The 12,705-nt window shown below is 43.9% G+C and overlaps 1 protein-coding gene across 3 annotated transcripts in view; it reads left to right on the plus strand.

Moving 5' to 3' along the window:
• Positions 1 to 835: 835 nt before the first annotated feature.
• WDR48 (WD repeat domain 48) overlaps positions 836 to 12,705 on the plus strand; it is a 32,288-nt gene continuing 20,418 nt past the window's right edge. For 2 of the 3 annotated variants that reach the window (XM_084902819.1, XM_084902821.1), the window contains exons 1-2: positions 836 to 916; positions 11,100 to 11,240. In XM_084902819.1, the coding sequence (XP_084758945.1) occupies positions 869 to 916; positions 11,100 to 11,240 (189 nt within the window). In that variant the 5' untranslated portion in view covers positions 836 to 868. Of the gene's footprint in view, positions 917 to 1,562; positions 1,714 to 11,099; positions 11,241 to 12,705 lie in introns of those variants that run through there. The other variant, XM_084902820.1, reaches the window with a different exon arrangement.

Consider the following 12,705-nt stretch of genomic DNA (forward strand, 5'->3'; position numbering starts at 1 on the left):
TGGGCATATCCCCAGTAGGGGGTGTGCAAGAGGCAGCTGATTGATGCCTCTCTCTCATCAATGTTTCTAATTCTCTATCTCTCTCCCTTCCTTTCTGTACAAAATCAATAAAAATATATTTAAAAAAAAGAATTTGCTCATTTATTCAGTGACAATCATGTCATCATCTTCTGGAACATCATCATAACAACCCAATTCCTGAATTTCCTGATGAATTTCTTGTGACTCCATTTCTTTTGGAATCAGTGGACCAAATCTCTCATGTTTAGCCTGGAGGGGAGGGGAGGCTTATTTTCGGGGGATGCCTAATATTTCACTCAGAAGGAAACCTGTAAGTAGGTCTTATTTTCGGAGGATGTCTTATTTTCGGGGAAACACGGTATCCTTTTACCAAATACTTGGCTCCTCCAGAAGATGGGGGCCGCCTCCTTTGCAGTCTCCTCCTTTCAAACCAGTTTAGGGGGTGTCATGGCAAATCTGTGGGTTCCCTTGGTTACCTAGGAAAATTGGGGGGAGGTGAGAAGGGTTTCTGTCCAAGCCGCCCATGGCCGGCATTGTTAATTCTTCCAGCGCTTCCCTCCCGCCGCTGAGGCCTCTGGAGGTGGCACCGGGGAGAGAACACGCCGGGGGAGAGGCGCACACAGCCGGGTTGGAAGCTCCCTCGGCTCGGAAACCAGCTCCCTCCTGCATGTCACTCGCGCGACAACTTTCCGGTCCGTCTACCCGCCCACAGGGCCGCCGGCCGCGGCCACAGAGAGCCTAACCTCCGTCTCGCCTCGCCGCCGGCCCTCGGCCGGAGGGGAAGCGGCGCGACTTCCGCCCGGACCGCGCCACTTCCGGAAGTGACGTAGGAGTGTCAACATGCAAGATGGCGGCCCATCACCGGCAGAACACGGCCGGGCGGAGGAAAGTGCAGGTATGGGATCCCGGCTCCTCGACCTCCCGGACGCGGCTGCCAGCCCGGCCCTCCTCCGGCGAGCGGATGCCTCGGGCCGCGATCGGCCGGGGTAGCGGCTCGGGGCGCGTGGGACGGGGCGCGGCCGGTCGCGAGGGGTGGGGCCGCGGCGCTAACGGCTTCTGGAGGGGGCGGGGGGCTGCGGCCCACCCGGCCGGCCTGCGCCCTGTCCCGGGACCCTCTGGTGCTCCGCTCGCAGCCCGGGGTTGCGGATCACCCGCTTTCTCGGGGGATCGGGCTTGCGAGGTCGGCAGGCGCTCGTTCTCCGCCCACCTGCCTCCCGGTCCCTAAGCGCGCTGCCCTCGCCGCCTCGGAGCGGAGGCCTCCGGGCGCTTCCCCGCCGGTTGGCGGCCGCGGCGCGAGGGGGCCTGTGCGGGGGCGTGGCGGGGCATAGGCCGTTCTGCGCGGTTTCTGCGGGGGCTTCTGCACCGGCTTCTGCACGGGAGAGCCCCCTGCGGTCTTTGATGCCGGAGCTTTTTTGCCTGATGGGGTGGAAACGACGAGGGAGTCGGCTGGTGTTAGTGGGAAAATAGGATTTTTTACTGTTTTGGAATTTAATTTCGTCTTCATCTGCACTGTGCATCCTTGAATTTTCTGTTTCTATCATCTGTTAGCCCAGGGTAAAGAGTTACCTTATCCTTCCGGTGTGCTTTCTGCCTTCGTGAACCTACTTTTGTTTTGTGGGTGCGTTTGAGAGTTCCTGTTAGCTGTTTCCAGCGATGCAGGGAGTAAAGCCTTACTACAGGTGTTTGCTGCAGGTATGTCTTCTGTAGAAGTGAGGGTATGGCGCCCTTATTCGTTAAACATTACTGAGCACTTAGTTTGCAATTCATTAAACAGGTCTGAGCACTTGGTTTGCAAAGAATGGAGAGAGTATAGGAATAAGTAACACCCGGACTTTCTTTATAAAGCAGCATGGTATGTAGGATGAAATCAGTGAGTGTTCCTTTAGTGAGGTAAGCCATAAAGTCCTCTGGACAGTTCACTTCCCTCTTTTATTGATCTCATTGATGAGAACAGTATCCAAGCATTCAGTAGATGTTGAGTGAAGTGAAAAACGGATCGGTTGCCTCCAGTACGTGCCCCATCCCACCGGGGATCAGACCACATCTTACGTGTGTGCCTTACTGGGGAACCAAACCGCAAATCTTTTTGTGTATGGGACCACGCGCCAACCCACTGAGCCACCTGGCCAGGGCTGTTAGGTGATTTTTAAGTGTATCATTGACAGAATTTAAGTAACCCAGCATGCAAACCAGGTGGGGAGAATGTCTGCTTCTGAGTATAATGTAACTCAAAATGGTAACAGTATTCCAGACACTAGAATAGTACACTCCTTAGGGTAGTAAGGAGAGCTAAATCAGGCCACTCCATGTCTTGTGTTTAGACGTAAAGGCAATATAAAAGTATAAGATGGGCAAATATAAATCTGCAGCGTGTGTGGAAAACTGAGTGTTTTAATAAGTTGAGTATGAGCTACTGCATATAGAATGAGAGGTGATAATTCCACTCTCGCTGATCAGAGTACAGAATTAGAGTTTGAGATATGACAATCAGATTAATAAAGTGACTTGAAACTATTTCCTATGAAGAGCACTCAAATGAACTAAGACTGGTCTGCTGAACACAAGATTTAGTGAGTCTTGTTAGCTGCTTTCAGAATTTTTCCCCAAGGTCTAGAATTTTCCCCCAAGGTCTATGTGAAAAGCCACAGAGATTGATTTTATCTCAACATGAGGGAGAACTTTTGTTTATGGAAGTGTTCTTGAACTAGAGCATGTTCACTGCAAAAACGAATGTGTTGTCTTATGCATTTATTGCAAGTTTTGCATCTTCCTGGCTTTTTCCCAGTAGATGTTAGTGCCTTCCCGGTTGTGACAACCAAAAATGATTCTAAACATTTTCAAATGACCCCTGGAAGGCAAAATTATTCTGTAACTCTTCATGCACATATACCCGACTTGTATGATCAGACAATCAAACATGTGATTTCAGATATATAATGCAGTTATTTTCTGGTAATCAAGATGTCAAAGCAAGTCTTCACTCCCTGGTAGTCCCTTAGTGTTAAAATTTTCCAACAACTGAGTCTGTTGGTTGGCTCTGTGTCCATCCTTCCTTCAGTTAGGGCCTCTTCTCCCATTTGCTTCAGAATTGTTGGGGGGGGGGGGGGTGTAAAAGTCTAACTAATATTCCTCGTTTAAGAGCAGCAACTATGCCGTCATACTCAGTGATTGTTCAATAATGGCCTTTCATAACAATTATTTATTTTGATTGGAAATGACTCCAACTCAACCAGGCTCCATAGGCAGTGCTAGTTCCATGCAAATGTTGAACCAGAGAGCTCACTGTGACTCTCTCCCCTAAGAAGTGATGTAAAGTCAGCTTTACCACGGGGTTGTCCTCTCCTGTTCCCTAACTTCCAGCTCTAGGCGGCTCCCCTCTTGGTGGCATGGTGGCTGCGTCTAACCCAGACCTCCTCTCCTTTCACCACACTATGGGTTGGCAGATGAGAGTCCCTTAAATAGTCCCTGTATAGTTTCTCCTAGAATTTGCTTGCCTTGAAGAAAAAACATTGGGAGCCAATGGAGAGGAATGGAGAGACAGCCAACAAATGTCTATTCTACCAGTACTTAACCCTTTTTCCCTGCTAAATATTTAGTTATTCTATACCCATTCAGAGCTCAGTATGGTGTTCAGTCCTCATTTTGAGTCCCAATTCTGGGTTGGTTGATTAATCTTTGATACTTTTTAAAGGAAGTAGAATGATGCCAAATCCTGACTCCTCAAGAAAAGACCCCCTGCCGAGATCGGTTTGGCTCAGTGGATAGAGCGGCGGCTTGGGGACTGAAAGGTTCCGGGTTCGATTCCGGTCAAGGGCATGTACCTTGGTTGCGGGCACATCCCCAGTGGGGGGGGGGGTGCAAGAGGCAGCTGATCGATGACTCTCTCTCATCGATGTTTCTAACTCTCTATCTCTCTCCCTTCCTCTCTGTACAAAATCAATAAAATATATTAAAAAAAAAAAAAGAAGAAAGAAAAGACCCTTACAAAGTAGCCATATCTGAGTTACGTTTTATGTAGGATGGGTAATTATAACTGGTGTCACCCTGGCTGGTTTGGCTCAGTGGATAATGCGTTGGCCTGCGGACTAAAGGGTTCCAGGTTCGATTCCGATCAAGGGCACGTGCCTGGGCTTCAAGCTCGATCCCCGAGGCGGCCAATCAGTGATTATCATCACTGATGTTTCTATCTCTCTCTCCCTCCCCTTTCCTCTCTGAAATTAATAAAAATATATTTAAACAAACAAAAAGCCCTGCAGTGTCAGTTTAGAATAGGGGTCTGCAAAATTTCTCCAAAGGTCCAGATGGTAAAGATTTTACACTTTGGAGGCCATTCTGTGTCATAACCAGACCTCTGCCACAGAAAATACCTAAATGCCTAGGTGTGACTGTGTTCCAGTAAAACCTTGTTTACTAAACAGGGTTTGGCCCGAGGGCATTTTTTACTAACCACTGAGTAGGAAAAATCCGGCAAGACTGCTTTTCAGAATGCTTTTTAAATTAACACTAAAAATACAGGTTCGAGCAGAGGGTCATGGTCCACAGGATTGAGCAGGAAAAACAATGTGAGAATTATTGATGTTTAGCCAGTTTTCTTGGCCAAATTGAGCCTGAGTTAGCTTGATAGCTAGAAGTAGCCTTACATAAAAGAGCTGTGTGATTCCATTTATAGGATATTATAGAACAGGCAAAGCTAATCAATGTATGGAGAAAACATCAGATCTAGATTGGGGGTTGGGGAGTAGAGGTTGGGGACGAGGATGAGGCAACTTGCTCGGGTGGTGCAATGTTCAGAGTCTCTGAGTAGGTGTATTCATGTATCAGATGTATCTATGTACACTTAGGTCTGTGCATTTCACTCTAAGTAAAACTTATTTTTTAAAAAGGAGCCATGAATAAATAATGAACTCTAGTTAAAGACATACATGCTGAAGTATTTAGGGGGAAGTGTTATTGATGATGTGCAACTTACCTTGAAAGGCATTGAAAAATAACACGGATCAAATGAATAGGTGGCTATGAGAGAAAGTAACTAGTATAGGAAATGTTCATTGTAGACCAGATCTATGTGGCAGGTATATGAATCGTTGCTGTGTAATTCTTTCGACTTCTGTGTTTAACTTTTTCCTAATAAAAGGCTGAGAGGAAATAAGTTTTTAAAGGTTAATCAGTAGTTAGCTCGTGATAAGCAGCAGAAGATGAGGAAGTGACATTTCGGTTACAGTGGCCACAGAATGCCTTGCTGAGAGGCTGGCTTCTGAGCAAGGATCCAAAAGAATTGAGGAAATGAGGTTGCCAGGGAAGGGGCGGGCCTGCCAGTGAGAATATCAGATGCAAAGGTCCCGAGGTGGGATGAGGATGCCTTGGTGGCTGGCCGGGAAGGAGTGAGGGGAGGAGGAGCAGGAGATGAAATCAGAGCGGTAACTGCAGACCAGACCACGCAAAGCACCAGGGCCTAGTGAGGTCTAGAACGCAATGGGACGTAGAGGTGGGTTTTGAGCAGAGGAATATACAGGATATACATGTGTTAATAAGATTGGCCTGGCTTCTGTGCTCAGAACAGACTGCGGGGCACAGGGCAGAGTGGGAAGGCCAGATGCTGCGTGATAGAGCCCACCAGGCTCGTGAGAAGTTAAAGTAAGGATGAAATTAAAGTAAGGATGGCACCGAGATTGTGCACCTGAGCAACTGGGAAAATGAGGTCACCATGAACTCCATCCATGAGGAAGACTACAGGAAAAGCTACTTTGGGGAGGACTCTCAAGAGCTGGGTGTGGAGCATGCCATGATTAAGATGTGTGTGAGGTGCCCAAGGGAGATGAGTGAATGCACACACACCTCAGGGGAGCCTGGAAAGAGCCCGGAGTATCCCCTTTGGGAACTGGAAATGCTTTCAAAATCTCCCTTCTTTTCTTAAAAGTGTTGTGAATTTTGTACTTATTCCATAATATATCCACATGTGTTTTCACATAAAGTGTTTCGTTGCTGTCGTAGGCAGAATGCCTCACCACCAAATGTCCTGAACCCTGGAACCTGTGAATATGTTACGTTACTTGATAAAAAAGATTTTTCAGATATAATTAAGGTTACAGACCTTAAAATAGAGGGTTATCCTGGATTACCCAAGTGGGTCCAATCTAATCATAGTAGCCCTTAAAAACAGAACTTCCTGCAGCTGGCGGAAGTGAGAGGTTTGAGGCATGAAAGGAGAGGGTGGGAGTAAACAAAGAAGGGAGACGTTGGAATTGTGGAAACAATGGCTGCAGCCCAGAAAAGCAGTAAAGGGAGGCCCTGGAGGTGAGCTGTGCCAGCAGACATAGAGGGCAGCCAGCCCAGACTGAGTGCAAGGTGGAGGATGTGGGGGCAAGCCCGGGAGAGGGGGTGGGGTGGATTCTTGCTGTAACATCTAATAGGGTGCAGCAATTAAAGAAGATTGAAGTTAAAGTAGAGGAAACCATTGAAGAAAGGAAAAAAGATAGAACTCTAGGGAACAGAACAAGCTCTCCGAGGAAGGAAATGTATTCATAATACAGTACTTAGCTAGTCAGCAGATAGCAATTACAAAGTCCAACAGTGGACACTGATTATTTATTCAACCAAAATAGCAATACATCTATATCAGAAGAGGAGAGAGAGGAGTTATTAGGGGTAGTTTCAGAGTTACATCCTAATCTACCATAGCCTGAGTTAATAGGTGAATCTAAAATGGATAAACCAAAAAAAAAATAAGTAAATAAATAAAATGGATAAACCAGAAAGCTGTAGAATAAACACAATATTTCAAGAAATGCAGTAACTATCCAGAAGAAACCAAGAATTGAAATGAGTTACTTCTAGGGAGTGAGACTGGTGTGGGGAGTATTACACAGACAATAGGTACGTGATTTTTCATTACAGTCTTTCAGTATTTCATATTCTGAGTATAGGCAAGAATTAGTTAGATAAAATTAAATTATAAATTAAAAAAACTAAGTAATATATGCCTGTTGTAAAACATTCATACCATATAAAAAAGACGTGAGTGACAGTCCCATAATTCCATTGCTTGGGATAGTTTTTTATGTGTTTTTCCAAACTTGTATATGTATTTTTAAAATACATATTTAATATTCTGAAACATTTTTACAGTAATGATTATTATACATGGCTGTGTTAGACCACACATATTTCACTTAAATATAGCATGGCTATCTTCCCATGTCATTCATTCTAGATCTGCGTCATCATTTTTAATGATTAAATAGTATTCTGTTTTATGAATGTGCCAAATTTTATCCGATTAAGATACTTCTAATTGTTTGCCATTTTTAACCACGCATCTGTGGGAGACACCTTTGAAGAAGTGGCCCAGGCCTGTTTGCTAAGAATAACTTTCTGCCTGAAATGAGAACTGACCCTTCCCCACTGACCAATCAGATAATCTCGAGAAATCTGAAAATTAAGATTTGCATGCTACATAGTCTCTGTTAAAGGAAGTGTGTGGAGAAAAGCAGACAAGGGGTCATAAAGCCCCAGAGAAAGAGGGATTGAGAGAGACTGAAATGGACATTGAAGCCCACTTGGTTCCTGATGGCTTTCTAATATCTGATTCATGCAACCAATGTGTATTAAATGCCTTCTATGCCAGACACTGTAATGAGTGGTGGGAGGAACAAGGCAGACAAGTTTCTTGATCTCTTGCAACATTAGAATGAAGAAGATGTGACAGAAAAGATAAATATGGAGTGTGGTAAGAACTGTGAAAGAAATGAGGAGCGGGTGGAGATCAGGGAAGGCCTTTGAGAGGAGGTGACCTTTCTGCTAGGACATAGGGTTAAGGTGAGCCAGACAAGATGGAAGCTGGGGAAGAGTGCCTGAGGGATTGGAGAGGGGAATCTTCTCAGCCTAGGGAACTGTAGATGGGTAGATGGGAAGGGACGGGAAGAAGAAAGCTGGGTGTGTTGAGGAACAGGAGTTTGGTGTGACTACAATGAAGGAAGGCGGGGCGGGGAGTTAGCTTGAGGAGAGTGTGAAAGTGCAGGAAGCATGTGAGGAGTTTGAACTTTAAATGTAGTGAAAAAAAGCCTTTGGAAGGAATAGGCGAGAAGTGTCATGATTTTATTTTTAAATGTCTTTTGTGAGTCATAACTGTATTTCCTGCCCCTGTGCTGTTAGATATCTTGTATCCTTATGTTAAATTTTTTTTTCTCTATTTAAGCAGGCTTGAGTAATTTCAGCTACAGTTACTTGTGCCCAAAGGACCGAGTTAAGACAACATCCTTGTTGTCTTTGTGTATACAACTCTGACCCTTTTCCTGTCATTGATTATTTATGTTCATTGGCCATTTTTTTAAGAAAAGCCTCCTCTTCATGATTTTCATTCCTCTTTCTGTTGGAGAGTTTGACATGTTATTATGTTGTAAGGAATCGTATGTCAAGAGTAAACTTTTGTCTTGTGTATTTATTTCATTGTTTTCCCAGTTAGATGTTTGCCCTTTAACCTTGTTCATACTGTTCTTTTCAGAAAGCATTTTTTTTTAAATAACAGCTTTATTGAGATACAATTCACATATTAAAAAGTCACTCTGTTAAAGTATACATTCAATGATTTTTTTAATATATTCATAAAGTTGTTCATTGATCACCCAATTCCAGAACATTTTTCATCAGCCCCAAAAGAAACCTCTTACCCGTTAACAGTCACCCCCATTTTCCTCTCCTCCAAGCTCATGGCAACCACTAATCTACTTTCAGTCTCTGTGGATTTACATATTCTGGACATTTAGAATAAATAGAATCATAAAATATGAGCCATTTTATAACTGGCCTGTTTCACTTACCATGTTTTTAAGATTCATTCACATTATAATATGTGTCAGTACTTAACTCCTTTTATGGCTGAAAAATATTGCACTGCATGCATATGCCACATTTTGTTTATCCTTTGTCAGTTGATGGACATTTGAGTTGTTTGCACTTTTTGGCTCTTGTAAAGAATGCTGCGGGGAACATTTGTGTACATGCAAAAGGGTTTGACTTGTATTTGGTCAGATCAGCATTGCTCTTTTCCTTTGTAAAGATTACTGTATTTTTTGTCATGTTAGCAGAGCCTTCTTAAAGTAGTCCATGTAAATATTCACCTGTCTTTTTAAATGTATTTTTATGAGTAAATTATTCTATTTCAACCTTAAGTCCACATGAAGACTCACTTTAGTTTAAGATTTGGAAAAAGGATATATAATTTTTCCCAGTAGAATCACTAGATGTTCCTGGATAATTTATTATTTAATAATTATCATTCCCTCCTTGATCTGAAACACTATGTTTACATCAAAATAAAAAATTTATAATAGAAAAAATGTTTCCAGATTTTGTTTTATTCCATTGATTTTTTAAAATATATTCCTATTGTGGTTCTTCATTATAATTCTGGTACCTTTAGCTTTATAATACCTCTTAAGATCTTTAAAGAATATGCTTTCATTTTTTTAAATAACTGGGTATTCCCCAAACACACACACATACACAATTACTTTTCTATAATAGACATATATTCTTTCCAAGTTAGGAAAAATTTAGGGGTTTCTTAAAAATCTTTCTATCTATCTATATAAAAATCTCAGTGACCGTCCGACCATTTGGTAGCTATGACGTGCATTGACTCCCAAGGGGCAGACTCTCAACTCACGGGTATGGAAACATGGAACAGACTGATGAATCTCAAAGAGGGCTAGGCAGGGAGAGATTAACCAAAGATCTTATATGCATACTAAGGGCTGGTGCACCGATTCATGTACTGTTGGGGTCCCTCGGCCTGGCCTTCGGGGATAGGCTGAAATCAGCTATCAGACATCCCCCGAGATGTTCTAGATTGTGGCCAGGCCAAGGGACCCCACGTACCAGGCCTCTAGTAATATATATTTTGTCAACTTCTAGAAAGCAATCCAACGGGATTATGGCCAAAGTTGCATTTAAATTCACAAATTTAGGAAAGAGTTGTTAATTTTGAATCTTCCTGTGCTATAATATAGCACCTCCTTTATTCAAGTTTTTCTTTTATGTACATTGTTCTGTTCTATCGGTTCTTTTAGGTGTTCATTCTTGTTGCGATTGTAAATAGATCTCCCCACTTCCGCCGAACCTCCTGTTCCACTCTTAACTGTTTATTTCATTAAATTAGAAAAGGTTTGCTTTTGGCTGCTGGCCAGTTTGTGGACTTTTGCATAGTAATTGTACTTGGTTGATTCTCTTGAGTTTCACATGAAGCAAACAGAACGTTAACTGCAGTAACAAAACAGTGGAAAGTGCTCAGAAGGAGAAGCTGATGGTGTGCAGGGGTCCTCAAACTTTTTAAAGTGGGGGCCAGATCACGGTCCCTCAGAGAGCTGGAGGGCCGGACTATATGAACTACTAATTCCTACTGTAATACCTCGGCTGTGCTCACTGCCCAAAAAACCTGGCGGGCCGGATCAGACTCCTCTGCGGGCCGCATGTGGCCCGCGGGCCGTAGTTTGAAGACCCCTGTGTTAAAGGAACCCAAAACTCATTTGCTTGCCAGGTCAGAGAACCTTTTTGAGGAAACATTACTTAAACAGAAACCTAAGGGCTGCAGCAGGCGTGGCCGGAGAGAGGGGAGGAAGGCCTTCTAGACTGAGGGAGCAGGACAGGGGACGCTCTGGAGGCTCGGGGTGTGCGAGGGGCAGGGCCGAGTGCACAAAGCTGAGTGGCAGGAGAGGTGAGCAAGGCACTTGGAGCCGCAGTGAGGAGTCCTGGTCACCTCGGGAGGCAGGAGAGCTGGCCCAGGAGCGGTTTCTGAGCAGAGCTGACACACGCCAGCTCGCTGCTTTGTGGGAAATGGATCAAAGACAAACCACAGAGTGTGGGAGGCCAGTTAGGAAGCCGTTACAGGAGCTCTTATTAATGTCATTCTTCTCTCCTCAGCTCTTCACTGTTTTATAGAATAAAGTAAAATTTTTATTGGATTGAAAAATAAATTTTATATTGGGAAACGGGGTTTTGAATTTCAGATCTGCCGCTAGCAGGCTGCATTTTACTGCATGTTCTGTCACTTCATAAAAAGCAAACGTTGACTCACTTGTCAGGTTTCCTATGTTATTCGAGATGAAGTGGAGAAGTACAATCGAAATGGAGTCAATGCCCTGCAGCTGGACCCCGCCCTCAATCGACTTTTCACAGCCGGCCGAGACTCCATCATCAGGATATGGAGCGTCAATCAGCACAAGGTGAGGCCGGGTGGGGTTGAGTTGACGCTTGAAATCCGTATTCCGAAAATTTTGCTCTAATTTGGCAGGCCTTTCGGAGTTTCAGAGTTATTTGGTACACTCGATAAACACCTGCAGCCGGCATTCTAGGAGCCTTCGAGAAAAACACCCCTAGGGGAGTTTCAGAAGTATTTCTGCGAAGGCAGGGACTCCATAAACCAGGTCTTCGATCAGAAAGACATAAAGAGATTCGTCTGGTGGGGGAATTACTTGCAACCATTTATTTTTCTGCTGTAAATATGTTCCCAAAAGGCTTCTTGGCAACCCTTTCACTGCTATCAAGAAAAGGTTGACTATGCTTTTACAGTTATGACTAATCTTGAACAAATATTAGATCTCTCCAAGGTTGTTGTAAAAGTATGAAGACATGAACGTGCTGCCCTTCTGCAGATTTAAAGCCTGCTTTCTTACACAGGGACCAGCATCTAAACACATGTGAAGACAAACCCCCAGTCAAATTGCAAGGAATTCTTTTCCTATTTTGTCTGAATGTCCGTACTGTGAATGATATAGGAAGGCAGGTTCGGGGAAGAAAAAGACATGTATTGAGCTCCTCGCTATGTACCAGACACTCTTCGCACTTTCATATCCAGTATGGTCTTAATTCTCACAATCCTCCTTCGAGGCAGCTGTTGCGGTTCGTGTTCATAGATGGAAAACAGACTTACAGGAATCCATGGTTAAATGGCTCCTCAGTGACGGGGAGTTAAAGCCCTCCCAACCTCACAGCCCACTGCTAATCCTGAGAGAATTAGAGTCTGGGTCTTGCTAGCATGCTCTGCCAGTCTGATGTTCAGTCCAAAAAGACCCACTCTTTTGCACACCTGCTAGGTGATGTTTCTTTAAATGGATTTTGGTCTGGTGGGCTTTAGGTTCTTTAACAGTGGCAATAGAGGTGGCCCAATGTCAGAAACATGAAAAGTAAGAAAATCATGGCTTGTAAGTGCTTTTTGAAGCTTATATTTGAATTGGAATGTCACCTTCCTGGGAATTAACATTATGTTAATTCTCTGTTTCTGTTAGTACTGTATTTCAAACAAATTACGGAAAAACATTCACAAAAACTAACCTGGGAGAGTCTAGAAAGCCGCCTATGCTGCCCTTAAATATCTTTTTTTCTGACCTTTGTTTTGTGACAAGATTGAATAGCGTCATTTCTCAAACAGACTTGGAGCGAGAGCCGTTCTCTGTGCCAGGAAGTGTCTTGAACTTGCCTGTCTTGGGTGTAGGATGTAACTCAATACTTGGCTTGGTAATTAATCCAAGTGAGAGGAATAGAAGAATCTCAATTACTGAATTGAAATGGTGACGGGGTAGTACTCCTTTAGCCCTTGGCTTCCATTCCTTCTCTGGAGGACCTTAATTCAGAAGGTAGAGACCACAGTAGGAAGCTAAAAGCAAAAGTGTCCCTCTCCCCCTGCAGTAG

Source organism: Pipistrellus hanaki, assembly GCF_964339955.1.
Source record: "Pipistrellus hanaki genome assembly, chromosome: 13".
Taxonomy (NCBI): Eukaryota; Metazoa; Chordata; class Mammalia; order Chiroptera; family Vespertilionidae; genus Pipistrellus; species Pipistrellus hanaki.